The sequence below is a fragment of the Mya arenaria genome, chromosome 17 (assembly GCF_026914265.1).
Source record: "Mya arenaria isolate MELC-2E11 chromosome 17, ASM2691426v1".
NCBI classification, from domain to species: Eukaryota; Metazoa; Mollusca; class Bivalvia; order Myida; family Myidae; genus Mya; species Mya arenaria.
In genome coordinates, this window is record NC_069138.1 from 41,383,179 (window position 1) to 41,402,829 (window position 19,651).

At 40.8% G+C, this 19,651-nt stretch overlaps 1 protein-coding gene across 1 annotated transcript in view; it reads left to right on the forward strand.

Moving 5' to 3' along the window:
• Positions 1-17,187, forward strand: part of LOC128224561 (uncharacterized) — a 33,486-nt gene extending 16,299 nt beyond the window's left edge. Inside the window, exons 13-23 of the mRNA XM_052934445.1 lie at positions 44-139; positions 859-987; positions 1,204-1,350; positions 2,296-2,380; positions 2,706-2,818; positions 4,581-4,737; positions 6,266-6,397; positions 6,879-7,067; positions 7,562-7,798; positions 16,175-16,288; positions 17,043-17,187. Of these exons, the coding sequence (XP_052790405.1) occupies positions 44-139; positions 859-987; positions 1,204-1,350; positions 2,296-2,380; positions 2,706-2,818; positions 4,581-4,737; positions 6,266-6,397; positions 6,879-7,067; positions 7,562-7,798; positions 16,175-16,288; positions 17,043-17,164 (1,521 nt within the window). The 3' untranslated portion in view covers positions 17,165-17,187. The remainder of the gene's footprint in view (positions 1-43; positions 140-858; positions 988-1,203; positions 1,351-2,295; positions 2,381-2,705; positions 2,819-4,580; positions 4,738-6,265; positions 6,398-6,878; positions 7,068-7,561; positions 7,799-16,174; positions 16,289-17,042) is intronic.
• Positions 17,188-19,651: the final 2,464 nt, after the last annotated feature.

Here is a 19,651-nt window from a genome sequence, read left to right on the forward strand (position 1 = left end):
TAAAATATACAATAGACATTGACTTGAAGCATTGCTATTCTAGGGTAACGACATCGTGATGGAGTTCAACCACGTGCACCATACGTGCATGAACGCGTCTGACTGTGGGGCGTTCCACACAGGCCGAGATTGGACAACGGTAAACTCGTCTACGGAATAAGTAGTCTACTTAACTTAAAAAAAACGCAACAATCACAATTTGTGACCTTTCACGTTATGTTTAGTCCAATTTGATGCTTGCAGTCAATTTGATATTGATTTTCAAATCGGATCGTACGGAAACATTACAATACGTTAATACGTTATGTACACACTCAAAGGTAAATCATATTTATCGTCTGCATACAACAGTATCAATGATACATTCTACATGATAAATTCTACACGATACATTCTACATGATCCATCCTCATGATCCATTCTACATGATCCATTTTCCTGATCCATTCTACATGATACATTCTACATGATCAATTATTCATGATACATTTTACATGATCAATTAATATGATACATTCTACATGATCAATTATTCATGATACATTCTACATGATCAATTATTCATGATACATTCTAAAAGATCAATTATTCATGATACATTCTACATGATACATTCTACATGATCAATTATTCATGATACATTCTACATGAACAATTATTTATGATACATTCTACATGATCAATTATTTATGATCCATTCTACATGATCCATTCTTTATGATACATTCTACATGATCAATTCTTTATGATCCATTCTACATGAATAATCGTCCTGATCCATGCTACACAACCCACAATGTCGTATGTTTTGCCAGCTTCACACTTCCGTTATATATCTAGATTTTTGTTTACCTCCAGCGCGGGAACGTAATACGGAACAACCTGGTTCATGACAACTTACGACTGGTGCCCGGTGCAGATGTGCGGGGCGTCATGTTGGATGATCAGTCCTCCAGCACACACATTACCAACAACGTCTTCTTCAACGTACGTACAGATTCTTAATGATTTCATACATAAGCGAATGCCAAGAGTCAATCGGAATGTTAGCATAAGTGCAGAAGGGCTTTCTTGCAAAACCATGCAGCGCTACTGTTTAGCTCCGACACTCGTGTCACTATCAACATTTAGCAATTAGCAGTAACACATAATGGCTTGCAGGAACCAATCATTTACCTCTACATTATTCTGCCATATCCCTAGAATGACGTGCACGTGAACATCGGTGGCGGTCGTGACAACGTTGTTTCCGGTAACGTCATGTACGGGGCAGAACGTTTCTCCATGCAAGTTGACGGCAGGGGACTTGGCAGAGATGACTACAAGGATTTTATCAACCACAGACTACATGTAAGTGTAACTACACTTGTTAAAACACACGAGCACAGGAATGTTGAGCTACTGTCGATGTTAAATTTCGTGCGCCAATTTTCGAAGTCAGAGTAGAGACATATGTATTTTACAACAAGATATAATATCATTATATTAATCACACTCGTTGCCACGCTCTGGGACCAATCCTACTCTCAGCCACGATGTAAACCCGAGAGTGTGGTATTTTGCTGTTGGAGTACCAGGAGGGAATCTACTTGCACGGTGACCACAAACCAAACTCACATACACCCGAGCCGAGAATCGAACCCGGGACGCCCTAGTCAGAAGCGATGCGCTTACCACGAGTTAAAACTTTGCTTCAAACAAAACATCACATTGTATGTATGCATACATGTACATGCATACGTATTCGTATTGTTATGTACATGTCCGAAGGAAAGCATTGAAAAGACGCCCTGTCCGCCCGTCCGTTACTATCATGTATCAGCTTTAACTTACTCATTTAATTTCCAAACATTTGAAGGTGTTTCGCATACCGTTCGAGCTATCTCTCCGACAGGCAGTTGAAACGTTCCTGTTACAGCTCTTGTAACAGAGATACTGCATTATCCCGGGGTGAAATATATTACACCACCAATGACAACGCAAATGCGTACTATGCTTTGCCCCGTGACTTGCGCCCCTCCCTCAGAACAGAAATTTGATATGGTTAAAAGTGTTGGAAGGGGGGGTATTCCCCAAAAGAAAGTTCAACAATTGCGTATACTATTCCTTTTTTTGTCCCATACCAAAAAGAAAAGGAATAAAAGAACTTTGTTGAACTCTGTCGATTTCAGGGGGTGCCGGGTGCCCTCCCCTCTCTCTAGGTCCGCTAGTGCGCTTGACCAGAATCATGATATAGTTATATTTGTTTTAAAAAAACAACAACAACAAAGCTTAATTAACTGTTTCCGGCTTCAGAATATGCCGTACACGGGAGCGCTTTGGAGCATGCGGTACCCAAAATTGGCGGCCATAGACGCTCATAACGCCAGCCTCCCGGAAGGTCCGTGTTTTTTTTCCGAACAAGTTGATGTCATTTTTATTAAGAACTGAACTCTTTGGTCTTTTTGAAAGACATAATATGAAACGTTATAAACCAATTACATGCAATGGTAATCAACGAACTCGATCTGGTGGATAATTCCTGTCATTTCGTCTTGGCGTTTGGCGCCAACGTGCATAAAGGACATGACAGAAATCACCTATCATATTCCCGTTTTATTTCACGTGTATTATGTTCGAAGAATAAAATATTCACATTGTAACGCATAGTAAGGTTGTATATTTCACTGACAAATACAGAAGATTATTTCAAGTATTATTTTCAGGGAATGAGATAAGTAAGAATGTCGTGTACAATAGCGGCCACGTGGGTTTTATACCGACACTCCATGGATGGATTGACAATAAAAGGTTCTTCAACGTCACAGACACGGGCTTTGTAAGTTTGCTTGATTGGTGAAATGGAATCGCGATCCGAAAATTCCGAAGAATCTACTTAGTTTTAGTTAAAACTCCTTTTTACAACGATTTAAAAAAGTTATAAGGACATATTATACTTTCCCGGAGGAACCCACTGGTCCGGCTTGGTGACCACAAACAAAAATCACAAATGCAGGCTAGGAATCGAACTCGAAGGTGAAAGTCAGTGCACTAACCTGACAACCCATCCAAATAACATACTAAACGAATTACAAAAAAAAACTTGACAACAATATCAAGTGTTTATATCCAATTCCCAAGATAAAGTTACAATGTTTGAATCAGTGTACTTAAGGTCAAATGTATTTTGTGACCCCATATCATTCTGGTATCTTTAGGAAGGTTTTAATGCGTAGTGGAAGAAAATGTAGATATAATGTTTGTAAAAATATTTCACGTTGTTTTGACAAGGAATTAAAGATTCGGTCATTTGATTTTCGATTTCAGTTAAAATGAAAAATAAAAATACGAACTGCCATGCCTTTATGTATTTTCCGTTATTTCAGTAATTTAGTGTGTGTATACCACGTGACAAATTACGTCATATAATTATGCTACGTCGGAAGGCAACATTTTGCCTAAAATGAATACTTAAAACAAAGATCACTTTTCATTTCCTACACTTAGTATTTTAAATAAAATAAAGGTCAGTCTATGGCGCTTAAAGAGCTCCGCCTTCGTTTTATTACCGGAGTTTAATTAGATGATAAGTTTCCTCAAACACTTCGACAAACCTGTCTCCAAAATAATGTTTTGTCAGTGCTCCGTCAGACGGCCATTTTGTGAAAAGGTATCTCGAAGTGTTTAAAGGAACTAAACTCTCGATCAAACTCTGGTAAAAAAGGCGGGGCTCCGTAAGCGGCGTAGACTGCGCTATGTTTCATTTAAAATAGTAAAGAAATAGTGAAGTTATCTTTGTCTAAAGTCTTCATTCAATGCAAAATATTGCCTTCCGACGTAGCATCTATGATCAATTTATCAAGTGGTATAAACACACTGTAATTAGTAAACAATGCCCTTTCAAATGAAACCAACAATAAGTGAGGTTACTTGGCGACAAAAAAATAATATGTTCAATGAAAGGAAAAAACGAATTTCTTCTTATCTTGCCCACGGGCGAATATAAAATGCCCGTATGGAATTTCTTTTAATGGTCACCACATTGTAATCACCTCTCTTGTTGAAGACTGTCGTCTGTAGCGCATCATGGAAACCTTGTCTGGTGGCAATATTTAGAACGCGAGTTAATTATTTCTCGCTTCAAATATCACCAGAAAACAGTTTTCACGCACCTTTCACGAAATAATGCTTCACTCTTCTTAGAACTATTTAAAGACCGATCAGATCATTTACATACTCTGAATCACTGCGCGAATATCCATGACAACCACGAATTGCATATCCGTACGCACTTATTTTCACTAAGCACAAAAGAGTTCCGGCAAAAAAACATTTTTACTTAATTTTGTTTAACTGAGGTTGGAGAAAAAGCATCTATCATAGCCGCTCGTGCAAGATAAGTTCATCCCGACCCTCGCGCACGGTGTTTTGCGGAAACTCGGTAAACCTCGTTTCCGCAAAACACCCTACGCGAGGGTCGGAATGAACCTATTACACTCTCGGCCATGGAAGATACTTATAATCTGAGCATCGCATACTCTAAAGTCGATAATTGTTCATTTGAAAGCCTACGATGATATAAAGTCTAAAAATCTGCTAAGGCGATCAACGAAGGTGATTTTTACGATGCGGCCCACGGCGACTTTCGAGTGAGATGCTACATGGCCGACTGGGCGAACCGGGTGAACTTCCTTCAGCCACTTTCACCAGACCAGTACGGCGCGCAGAAGACGGTCGGTCCAATTCACCTCCACAGAAGTAAAGTTGATATTAGAGTTGATTTCAAATACATTAGTTAATATGCCCATGCATACCCAAGCAGTAAATAATTTTCATAATCTATGGTCATCAAAATATCAAGTTATGTATTGTCAAAATCTAACAATTGTAAATTAATAAAACAATACAAAACATCAAAGAGCGTGAAGAGAGTGTAAAGGCAGTAAACTTATTTATCCGTAATAATTTTAATATATTTTCTTAAATATATAGCCTTAAATGCAGACATCGTTAGTTTTCTATTTACAATGACGTTTTCAGAAGTGAATAACTTACAAATTGTATCAGATTTAGTCGTACTATAGTAAATCTTATTTATGCATATTTTTCTAAGAACAATCTGAAACTCATCTTCGAGCGCATTACACGTATAACAGTCTCTCTGTACACGTATGAAAGTCTCTCTGTACACATATGACAGTCTCTCTCTGTACACATATGACAGTTTCTCTGTACACATATGACAGTTTCTCTGTACACATATTACAGTCTCTCTGTACAAACATGAAAGTCTCTCTGTACACATATGAAAGTCTCTCTGTGTACATATGACAGTCTCTCTGTACACATATGACAGTCTCTCTGTACAAATATGACAGTTTCTCTGTACACATATGACAGTCTCTCTGTACATATATGGAAGTCTCTCTGTACACATATTACAGTCTCTCTGTACACATATGAACGTATCTCTGTACACACATGACAGTCTCTCTGTACACAAATGACAGTTTCTCTGTACACATATGACCGTCTCTCTGTACAAAGATGACAGTCTCTCTGTACACATATGAGAGTCTCTCTGTACATATATGGAAGTCTCTCTGTACACATATGACAGTCTTTCTATACACATATGAAAGTCTCTCTGTGTACATATGACAGTCTCCCTGTACACATACGACAATCTCTCTGTACACATAAGAGAGTCTCTCTGTACACATACGTCATTCCTTATGCCATATACATACCCCTACCATTAATCACTGTTACCTGGTATTTGAACTGCATTTTTGGCCAGTCGAGCTATCTGATTCGAGAAATTCGCTCCCTGGGGTGATCTCTTGGTTTGAGAATTATAGCAAAATGAGTTATTGTACTCTATGCTACACATAATAAACAAATAATCCACTTTTGGTCCTATATTTATAGATATTTAATCGAATCGCTCGAATCAGATAGCACGACTGGCTAAAACTGCAGTCACAATACCAGGTAACTGTGCAATTAATCTGTATGCAGACAATCTTATTCTGATCTACTTTTCTATAATTATTTAGAAATTTTAACATTAAAACTTATGATTTTATTTAGCCTCATTGAAATAGCTACCGGGAACTGATGCCACTGATCGGATCGAACCCAGGCAAATATATTCTGTTCTTTAGCGTTGAAAAAGAAGTTTTTATTCACATTTGCGTCAGTTGAATTGGTAGTTATTTCAGCAGTACATGCATTTGATATCTATCTATACGTATCTGATAATTTGCACTACGTTTTGTTCCAGTGCCGGCTCACCTGACGTCACAGCCTCATTCTGGTCCATGTACCACACAGGCGCCCGTAACGTCCTCACCAGCGGTCGCCTACCTCCCGGACGGCTCCGGATCCAACCACTTGTATAACGTGACGTCACAAGGTAATGTATCATCATGTACACTCATCTACATGTTGCTCCATGTCCACTTATCTGCCAGTTTCCACAATCACGGAGTAATGCACCTATCAATGGGGAAGCGAGGGGGTGGTGGCGCTCTATACAACGAGTGTGTTCCAACATGCGGGGAATGGCGGCAGGTCAGGTGATACCGCCACATAGGATTTAGGCTTGAGAAGGCTTTTGGAACATTCCTTATCCACGAGATTTTGACAAATTAACCTGCTTCATAGACATATGCAGTCTGTCTAAATTTCCAGTGTGTACTATACTCCGCCATTTCTATTGTTGGTTGTGGGGCAAACATAAGAGAAGTTGCGAATCACTAATTGTGCGGGAATGTGTATCTGTGGACTTCTTTTTGTGCTCTACGTCATCCAGTTATGTATACATTGAATGCGTATAGAATGTCGTGCACGATAATATCAGCAGACCTACATGTACAAGTTTACTCTTACATTAGGTTGCTGGCTGATTGTGTCAAAATGCAGCGCCCACCCGGCGGCCGTCGGTATGTACAGGGACACTGTCGGAGAGCGGCAGGTACGCGCGGACCAGAACGAGACCGCGTGCATGGAACGAGCTGTCCACACATGGAAGTCATGTGGAGGGCACAAAGATGAACAAGTCGCCGCCATATACGGCCCTTCCGGTAAACTTCTGTAAATTAGAATAATATGTTTAATCATACAGGCAATAAGGGCAATAATTTCTCACAATTTGTTTTCTTCGACCTTAAGGATGGAACTTTTACGATATGTGTAAGGTCAAGTTCAAGAAAAGTCAATCTTTAGTTTTTTCTTGTACAGAGGAATGTAATCAAATTATTCTCATTATTTTATTTTTGATTTTGTTTCATGTTACTCAACATACTTTTTATTTCCAAACTGTATTTTAATTAATGGGTAAACAACAATTTCATGCTGGAACGCATTTCCAATCGCTACATTTATCATATTTATTGCAGAACATCAAAATCGTCACATATAAGTTTTAATGTGTGTTTTGGCAAATAATAGTTTGCATTTAAAAAAAGGAATGCAGCAGGCATAAGAAGCTCAACAATATGTTTAAAATTTAATGTCATATAGTAACTGAAACAAAAACAAAATGATAATATTCAGAAGGCAAATACTAATGTTGTAGGAGCCACAACTTTGGCAGGTGATGGTTGCTACATGGCTATGTACGGCTGTCCGCAGCACGGCGGGCCCGCGGACGGACACGCAGTCGCTACCGGAAAGATTTACCGGGATGGGTATGCGGAGCAGCACCAAGGGGCGGCGACGGACGAAGGGGCGTGCCTCAGCCGCTCAATCGCCCAGTGGCGCTACTGTGGATCATACGCCAACCACCCCATAACATCCATATTCAGGCCAACAGGTACGGTCAGGTATTTCAGATATACATGTATACATTACTGTGGGGTACGCCAACCACCCCATAACATCCATATTCAGGCCAACAGGTACGGTCAGGTATTTCAGATATACATATATACATTACTGTGGGGTACGCCAACCACCCTATAACATCCATATTCAGGCCAACAGGTACGGTCAGGTATTTCAGATATACATGTATACATTACTGTGGGGTATCCAAACCAGCCTATAACATCCATCTTCAGGCCAACAGGTACGGTCAGGTATTTCAGATATACATGTATACATTACTGTGGCGTACGCCAACCACCCTATAACATCCATCTTCAGGCCAACAGGTACGGTCAGGTATTTCAGATATACATGTATACATTACTGTGGCGTACGCCAACCTGCCTATAACATCCATCTTCAGGCCAACAGGTACGGTCAGGTATTTCAGATATACATGTATACATTACTGTGGCGTACGCCAACCACCCTATAACATCCATATTCAGGCCAACAGGTACGGTCAGGTATTTCAGATATACATGTATACATTACTGTGGGGTACGCCAACCACCCTATAACATCCATATTCAGGCCAACAGGTACGGTCAGGTATTTCAGATATACATGTATACATTACTGTGGGGTACGCCAACCACCCTATAACATCCATCTTCAGGCCAACAGGTACGGTCAGGTATTTCAGATATACATGTATACATTACTGTGGCGTACGCCAACCACCCTATAACATCCATCTTCAGGCCAACAGGTACGGTCAGGTATTTCAGATATACATGTATACATTACTGTGGCGTACGCCAACCTGCCTATAACATCCATCTTCAGGCCAACAGGTACGGTCAGGTATTTCAGATATACATGTATACATTACTGTGGGGTACGCCAACCTGCCTATAACATCCATCTTCAGGCCAACAGGTACGGTCAGGTATTTCAGATATACATGTATACATTACTGTGGGGTACGCCAACCTGCCTATAACATCCATCTTCAGGCCAACAGGTACGGTCAGGTATTTCAGATATACATGTATACATTACTGTGGGGTACGCCAACCACCCTATAACATCCATCTTCAGGCCAACAGGTACGGTCAGGTATTTCAGATATACATGTATACATTACTGTGGCGTACGCCAACCTGCCTATAACATCCATCTTCAGGCCAACAGGTACGGTCAGGTATCTCAGATATACATGTATACATTACTGTGGGGTACGCCAACCACCCTATAACATCCATCTTCAGGCACACAGGTACGGTCAGGTATTTCAGATATACATGTATACATTACTGTGGGGTACGCCAACCAGCCTATAACATCCATCTTCAGGCCAACAGGTACGGTCAGGTTTTTCAGATATACATGTATACATTACTGTGGGGTACGCCAACCTGCCTATAACATCCATCTTCAGGCCAACAGGTACGGTCAGGTATTTCAGATATACATGTATACATTAGTGTGGCGTACGCCAACCACCCTATAACATCCATCTTCAGGCCAACAGGTACGGTCAGGTATTTCAGATATACATGTATACATTACTGTGGCGTACGCCAACCTGCCTATCACAGCCATCTTCAGGCCAACAGGTACGGTCAGGTATTTCAGATATACATGTATACATTACTGTGGCGTACGCCAACCTGCCTATCACAGCCATCTTCAGGCCAACAGGTACGGTCAGGTATTTCAGATATACATGTATACATTAGTGTGGCGTACGCCAACCTGCCTATAACATCCATCTTCAGGCCAACAGGTACGGTCAGGTATTTCAGATATACATGTATTCATTAGTGTGGCGTACGCCAACCACCCTATAACATCCATCTTCAGGCCAACAGGTACGGTCAGGTATTTCAGATATACATGTATACATTACTGTGGCGTACGCCAACCACCCTATAACATCCATATTCAGGCCAACAGGTACGGTCAGGTATTTCAGATATACATGTATTCATTACTGTGGCGTACGCCAACCACCCTATAACATCCATATTCAGGCCAACAGGTACGGTCAGGTATTTCAGATATACATGTATACATTACTGTGGGGTACGCCAACCACCCTATAACATCCATATTCAGGCCAACAGGTACGGTCAGGTATTTCAGATATACAGGTATACATTACTGTGGCGTACGCCAACCACCCTATAACATCCATATTCAGGCCAACAGGTACGGTCAGGTATTTCAGATATACAGGTATACATTACTGTGGCGTACGCCAACCACCCTATAACATCCATATTCAGGCCAACAGGTACGGTCAGGTATTTCAGATATACAGGTATACATTACTGTGGGGTACGCCAACCACCCTATAACATCCATATTCAGGCCAACAGGTACGGTCAAGTATTTCAGATATAACTGTATACATTAGTGTGGCGTACGCCAACCACCCTATAACATCCATCTTCAGGCCAACAGGTACAGTCAGGTATTTCAGATATACATGTATACATTACTGTGGCGTACGCCAACCACCCTATAACATCCATCTTCAGGCCAACAGGTACGGTCAGGTATTTCAGATATACATGTATACATTACTGTGGCGTACGCCAACCACCCTATAACATCCATCTTCAGGCCAACAGGTACGGTCAGGTATTTCAGATATACATGTATACATTACTGTGGCATACGCCAACCACCCTATAACATCCATCTTCAGGCCAACAGGTACGGTCAGGTATTTCAGATATACATGTATACATTACGGTGGCGTACGCCAACCAGCCTATCACATCCATATTCAGGTCAACAGGTACGGTCAGGTATTTCAGATATACATGTATACATTACTGTGGCGTACGCCAACCACCCTATAACATCCATCTTCAGGCCAACAGGTACGGTCAGGTATTTCAGATATACATGTATACATTACTGTGGGGTACGCCAACCACCCTATAACATCCATCTTCAGGCACACAGGTACGGTCAGGTATTTCAGATATACAGGTATACATTACTGTGGGGTACGCCAACCACCCTATAACATCCATATTCAGGCCAACAGGTACGGTCAAGTATTTCAGATATAACTGTATACATTACTGTGGGGTACGCCAACCACCCTATAACATCCATCTTCAGGCCAACAGGTACGGTCAGGTATTTCAGATATACATGTATACATTACTGTGGCGTACGCCAACCACCCTATAACATCCATCTTCAGGCCAACAGGTACGGTCAGGTATTTCAGATATACATGTATACATTACTGTGGCGTACGCCAACCACCCTATAACATCCATCTTCAGGCCAACAGGTACGGTCAGGTATTTCAGATATACATGTATACATTACGGTGGCGTACGCCAACCAGCCTATCACATCCATATTCAGGCCAACAGGTACGGTCAGGTATTTCAGATATACATGTATACATTACTGTGGCATACGCCAACCACCCTATAACATCCATATTCAGGCCAATAGGTACGGTCAGGTATTTCAGATATACATGTATACATTACGGTGGCGTACGCCAACCAGCCTATCACATCCATATTCAGGCCAACAGGTACGGTCAGGTATTTCAGATATACATGTATACATTACGGTGGCGTACGCCAACCAGCCTATCACATCCATATTCAGGCCAACAGGTACGGTCAGGTATTTCAGATATACATGTATACATTACTGTGGCGTACGCCAACCAGCCTATAACATCCATCTTCAGGCCAACAGGTACGGTCAGGTATTTCAGATATACATGTATACATTACGGTGGCGTACGCCAACCAGCCTATCACATCCATCTTCAGGCCAACAGGTACGGTCAAGTATTTCAGATATACATGTATACATTACTGTGGCGTACGCCAACCAGCCTATCACATCCATCTTCAGGCCAACAGGTACGGTCAGGTATTTCAGATATACATGTATACATTACTGTGGCGTACGCCAACCACCCTATAACATCCATCTTCAGGCCAACAGGTACGGTCAGGTATTTCAGATATACATGTATACATTACTGTGGCGTACGCCAACCAGCCTATCACATCCATATTCAGGCCAACAGGTACGGTCAGGTATTTCAGATATACATGTATACATTACTGTGGCGTACGCCAACCACCCTATAACATCCATCTTCAGGCCAACAGGTACGGTCAGGTATTTCAGATATACATGTATACATTACTGTGGCATACGCCAACCACCCTATAACATCCATATTCAGGCCAACAGGTACGGTCAGGTATTTCAGATATACATGTATACATTACTGTGGCATACGCCAACCACCCTATAACATCCATATTCAGGCCAACAGGTACGGTCAGGTATTTCAGATATACATGTATACATTACTGTGGCGTACGCCAACCACCCTATCACAGCCATCTTCAGGCCAACAGGTACGGTCAGGTATTTCAGATATACATGTATACATTACGGTGGCGTACGCCAACCAGCCTATCACATCCATATTCAGGCCAACAGGTACGGTCAGGTATTTCAGATATACATGTATACATTACTGTGGCATACGCCAACCACCCTATAACATCCATATTCAGGCCAACAGGTACGGTCAGGTATTTCAGATATACATGTATACATTACTGTGGGGTACGCCAACCACCCTATAACATCCATCTTCAGGCCAACAGGTACGGTCAGGTATTTCAGATATACATGTATACATTACTGTGGCGTACGCCAACCACCCTATAACAGCCATCTTCAGGCCAACAGGTACGGTCAAGTATTTCAGATATACATGTATACATTACTGTGGCGTACGCCAACCACCCTATAACATCCATATTCAGGTCAACAGGTACGGTCAGGTATTTCAGATATACATGTATACATTACTGTGGGGTACGCCAACCACCCTATAACATCCATATTCAGGCCAACAGGTACGGTCAGGTATTTCAGATATACATGTATACATTACTGTGGCGTACGCCAACCACCCTATAACATCCATATTCAGGTCAACAGGTACGGTCAGGTATTTCAGATATACATGTATACATTACTGTGGCGTACGCCAACCACCCTATAACATCCATATTCAGGCCAACAGGTACGGTCAGGTATTTCAGATATACATGTATACATTACTGTGGCATACGCCAACCACCCTATAACATCCATATTCAGGCCAACAGGTACGGTCAGGTATTTCAGATATACATGTATACATTACTGTGGGGTACGCCAACCACCCTATAACATCCATCTTCAGGCCAATAGGTACGGTCAGGTATTTCAGATATACATGTATACATTACTGTGGGGTACGCCAACCACCCTATAACATCCATCTTCAGGCCAACAGGTACGGTCAGGTATTTCAGATATACATGTATACATTAGTGTGGCATACGCCAACCACCCTATAACATCCATCTTCAGGCCAATAGGTACGGTCATGTATTTCAGATATACATGTATACATTACTGTGGCATACGCCAACCACCCTATAACATCCATATTCAGGCCAACAGGTACGGTCAGGTATTTCAGATATACATGTATACATTACTGTGGCGTACGCCAACCACCCTATAACATCCATCTTCAGGCCAACAGGTACGGTCAGGTATTTCAGATATACATGTATATATTACTGTGGGGTACGCCAACCACCCTATAACATCCATCTTCAGGCCAACAGGTACGGTCAGGTATTTCAGATATACATGTATACATTACTGTGGCGTACGCCAACCACCCTATAACATCCATATTCAGGCCAACAGGTACGGTCAGGTATTTCAGATATACATGTATACATTACTGTGGCGTACGCCAACCACCCCATAACATCCATCTTCAGGCCAACAGGTACGGTCAGGTATCTCAGATATACATGTATACATTAGTGTGGCGTACGCCAACCACCCTATAACATCCATCTTCAGGCACACAGGTACGGTCAGGTATCTCAGATATACATGTATACATTACTGTGGGGTACGCCAACCTGCCTATCACAGCCATCTTCAGGCCAACAGGTACGGTCAGGTATTTCAGATATACATGTATACATTACTGTGGGGTACGCCAACCTGCCTATCACAGCCATCTTCAGGCCAACAGGTACGGTCAGGTATCTCAGATATACATGTATACATTACTGTGGGGTACGCCAACCTGCCTATCACATCCATATTCAGGTCAACAGGTACGGTCAGGTATTTCAGATATACATGTATACATTACTGTGGCGTACGCCAACCTGCCTATAACATCCATATTCAGGCCAACAGGTACGGTCAGGTATTTCAGATATACATGTATACATTACTGTGGGGTACGCCAACCACCCCATAACATCCATCTTCAGGCCAACAGGTACGGTCAGGTATTTCAGATATACATGTATACATTACTGTGGCGTACGCCAACCACCCCATAACATCCATCTTCAGGCCAACAGGTACGGTCAAGTATTTCAGATATAACTGTATACATTAGTGTGGCGTACGCCAACCACCCTATAACATCCATCTTCAGGCCAACAGGTACGGTCAGGTATTTCAGATATACATGTATACATTACTGTGGCGTACGCCAACCAGCCTATCACATCCATCTTCAGGCCAACAGGTACGGTCAAGTATTTCAGATATAACTGTATACATTAGTGTGGGGTACGCCAACCACCCTATAACATCCATATTCAGGCCAACAGGTACGGTCAGGTATTTCAGATATACATGTATACATTACTGTGGGGTACGCCAACCACCCCATAACATCCATCTTCAGGCATACAGGTAAGGTCAGGTATTTCAGATATACATGTATACATTACTGTGGGGTACGCCAACCACCCCATAACATCCATCTTCAGGCATACAGGTACGGTCAGGTATTTCAGATATACATGTATACATTACTGTGGCGTACGCCAACCACCCCATAACATCCATCTTCAGGCATACAGGTACGGTCAGGTATTTCAGATATACATGTATACATTACTGTGGGGTACGCCAACCACCCCATAACATCCATATTCAGGCCAACAGGTACGGTCAGGTATTTCAGATATACATGTATACATTACTGTGGCGTACGCCAACCTGCCTATCACAGCCATCTTCAGGCATACAGGTACGGTCAGGTATTTCAGATATACATGTATACATTACTGTGGCGTACGCCAACCTGCCTATAACATCCATCTTCAGGCCAACAGGTACGGTCAGGTATTTCAGATATACATGTATACATTACTGTGGCGTACGCCAACCACCCTATAACATCCATCTTCAGGCCAACAGGTACGGTCAGGTATTTCAGATATACATGTATACATTACTGTGGCGTACGCCAACCTGCCTATCACAGCCATCTTCAGGCATACAGGTACGGTCAGGTATTTCAGATATACATGTATACATTACTGTGGCGTACGCCAACCTGCCTATAACATCCATCTTCAGGCCAACAGGTACGGTCAGGTATTTCAGATATACATGTATACATTACTGTGGCGTACGCCAACCACCCTATAACATCCATCTTCAGGCCAACAGGTACGGTCAGGTATTTCAGATATACATGTATACATTACTGTGGCGTACGCCAACCTGCCTATCACAGCCATCTTCAGGCATACAGGTACGGTTTAAGAATTTTGGCCGCAAATCAAATGCCTGTTATTAAGTGGTCACCAAACCGGACAAATGTGATCCCTCCGTGACCTCGGGTTCCCTCAACATGATACGACCCCCCTCTCACATTGTGCCAAAGAAGGCAGTTAATATAATGTTTAATAATACCGTGTTGTACTATAATTTAAAATGAATAGGTTTTTACAATGAATGAAAAAACATGTTTAAAAATGTATTTTTGGATCACCCCCAAGAATTGTATACATGTACTTTACCGTTCATATGTACATCATGCAAGCATAAAACACTTACACGTGTACATGTGGATCCTTCTACGTATACGAACTACTTTAACGTGTACATGTGTATTCGTCTATGTATACGAACTTCTTGAACGTGTACATGTGGATCCTTCTACGTATACGAACTGACCGTTTACTCGTGTTTGCTTCTACGTAAACGAACTACTTGACCGTGTACTTGTCTATCCTTCTACGTTTACGAGCTACTTGACCGTGTTTATGTGCATCCTTCTGCGTAAACGAACTACTCCAGATTGGCGTGGTTGTTTTAAAAACACATTTTTAAGAATGGCGTTGGTTTACATACAACAACGCCAAGTTTTGACTGCGGATTTAACTCATATTAAGGACAATGATGCAGCGGTTTTTGCCAAAGTTGATGCCGTACTTTACGTGCATATATATAACAATACCATGTACCTGTCCCCCAGGCGCGGTACGCACGGCGGGCGCAGGTTGCTGGATACATGTACAGAGCTGCAATCACGTGACCGGAAACCACACCATGTTCTACGACGCCTGGGGAGCGGCTAATCTCCACACAGGTACTTTCATCTTATTTAAATAAGTATACTTGAATCCGTTCATATTGTGACCAATACAACGTTGATTAGATTTAAGAGTAATTAAAAGCCCCGTATAACTATAACAAGAATTGTTTACCTTCAGGCTTCAATCTGATTTTGTTTTCCCATTAGATATATTTGAATATTGTGTACTACTTTTAATACATTAGCTTACACCATAAGCTATTTTTTCTGAGATGGCAAGGGAATGCTTGTTTATTTAGATGATTGACTGTAAAATACCTTTTCTTGCAAATTTTGAGCTACGGAGTGATTTTTTTTCTCGAATGAAAAATAAGAAACCATACTCACTGTTTACATCCATATTCCACTCATTGGCACTATAACGGAAGACGCGTTGGAGCATTTTCAACACATAACAAAATGTTATGGCTCCAATGATTACCCGGCGTGGTTACGTCGTCTCTAGCATCTCTCGCGTCTGAATTTCAGACGAGAACGAGAGCGCTTGTCACCACCAGGCCCTCCAGGCCCGTTTCTACTGACAGCAGTGCGGCTCCCACTCCGCCAATATTGTTACCGCCTTTGACCGACTTGTATCACGTGGTTTCTAACTTATCACGTGTCTGCATTTCAGACGAGAACGAAAGCGCATGTCACCGCCAGGCCCGTTACTACTTGCAGCAGTGCGGCTCCCACCCCGCCGATCCCATTACCGCCCTTGACCGACTACTTAAGTGGTATCTAATATGTCAGGTGTCTGCATTTTCAGACGAGAACGAGAGCGCGTGTCTCCACCAGGCCCGGTACTACTGGCAGCAGTGCGGCTCCCACCCCGCACATCCCGTTACCGCCTTCTATCGGCCGTCTACCCACTCTCGCACGTACCCATGACAGGAGAAAAAAAATTCTTCAGACTTCCAAAAAAAAAATCAAAAAAAAAATCATTGGATATTTTCAAGTGCAAGCTATTTTCCTGGTTCTGAAAATAATGTTTTTACATGTCAATTTATTTTGAAACTCCAAATTAATTTGAAAGTCTTCGTTGACATCGCTGATCTCGAAATGAAATGTTTAAATTTGATCTATGATTCTGATGATGACAAATTGTTTTAAACAAACAAACCGTTCATTGCAATGACAATAGACTCCGTATTTAAGTGTAAGATGTAATTTTCTTAATAAAGTTGAAAAAAAAATGTTTTTTTCCAGAAGAGCATAAGTTTAGAAACTAGTTGGAATTTCATTCAGGTCTACGGTTAAGAATTTTTGATTAGCTTAGATACTGCCCCCTGAAACTTATTAATCATAATTAAACTGAACTAAAGGACATCCGGATTATGTTAATGAAAGGACCACTCATACAATTTATCTCTTTCCGCCTTTCATATATGTTTGAACAAGAGCTGAGTAATTCAAATCGCCAAAGTCCTCCCATGTATACCAAAGCTTAGTTTTTAAAGGAACATTTTTGAAATTGTCTTCGCCTTTTAAACCTTTGGTACTTAAAGAAAAATTAAAAACAAGTTGTCACGAATTTTGGTCCGACTGTTATTAATTAAGGTGCTAAATATATTAATATTTCGCCCTGTCAGAATCGGTTATTTTCATTTAACAGATCCACAATAGGTTTGACCAAGGGCAGACTACTCAAAAATAAATATGTTATCAGTAAAGATGCTATTTGACTTAAATTATTTTACGAGGAAATGATATTTTGGCTGCAACAAAGCCAACGTGACAATGAGGCGGTTATTTAACATCTGGGCTTGAAACGCCAAATAAAACTTGATATTTTTTTAATATACGAGTAGAGGAGAGTTGTTTGTTTCAGTGAAAGATCGCAATTCATTTCACTAAGTGAGCTCCAAAGTCATATTTCAACCAGGGAGCGCAGTATATCAATATTTACGACAATGAAAACAGAACTTCTTTTAATAAATATGCACTTCCTTTTGCCGAAATAAACAGCACCAAAATGGCATTTTATAAAGAAGAAGGTATTTTTTATTAAACTTATAAAATGTCCAAACTCGTGAAGAGACGACTTACGCGATGTGTTTCGAAATATCGGCAATATTTGTTAAACATGTTACGAAATTAATTTGGTAAGTTTTGAAAACGTCATTATGTTTAGCTCCATCAATATGATCATCGTCAGCTTGATTTGACGTTATAATCATTATTTATTTTTTTATTTGTGTGAATGCTTGCTCTATATATATATACAAGGGATGCAAACGATTGGGAACATTGATATTCGAATATTCGTTTTTGTTTCGATCGAATAGTGTATGTTATTTTAATACACACACAATTGCTATGACCAACATATTTTGGTCAGTTTGTGTTTTGGTAATAAAAACCAACATTCGTAGGGTATTACAAGTTTTAGTAGTGGGTATGTGTTACCAAAGTACGACGTATGCATTAGACATGGCGCATCTGGTCATCAGTTTTATCAATTTCTCGCTATGACATGTAATTATTAATGTCAAATTCCTCTGTACCCGTAATTTGTTTGTTTGTTCAACAAATGAAATATGATGATGATATTTTAATGACAATGAGACACAAGCTATGAAAGGGGCCTTAAGATGAGTCTTTTGTGGTTGTATAATATTATTTGTCGTATGTTTTATCGATAATATATAATAAACCACAACCCATGGAATACACTGAACACCACCATCATTTTAATTAAAATATGCAACAATACAACTGTTGTACAAACAAATTGAATAAGTTAATATGGTATTACAAGAAGCCATTGGGCGATCGTTAACGCTCGTCTGTTTTCAATATCAATCGAATAAGAGACATAACTTGAATATGTTTTGTTTATGTCTGCCCACGCCTATTGGCTGCATTATGGATTGTTCCCGCCGTGACGCCATCACGACTTAGATACAATTTAATTGTCATAAGTGACCGGAGATTGGAATAACTGGTATTCACAGTTAATCTAGGTATGAGGAGATTTGAAGAAACACATTGAGATGCAATGGGGTTTGATACCATAGCTCTTTGGTACCATATAACTCTTGGTATTTTAACGTGCTCTGTGTTAAACATGGGATACAACTTTCATGGGTTAAAAAACAAGTGCTGAGCACCCTGTTTGAAAGTATTTCAGTATAACGCGGCCGAGGTTTGGCCCGCGAGCTTTCCGCACTCAAAGTGTATGCTAGGCTATCGAGGCGGTATAAACTGACAATGAGTATATCTAGAGTTATTTACCCTTTACACATGTGCGCATTGTCACTGTTAATACAGCTAAATTAAATAGAACAGTTAAAATGTCATGGTTATGTAAAAGGTTTCATTCGAAATTCCAACTAACAATGGACATAAAATTGCAATTATTAAACACATTGCTAC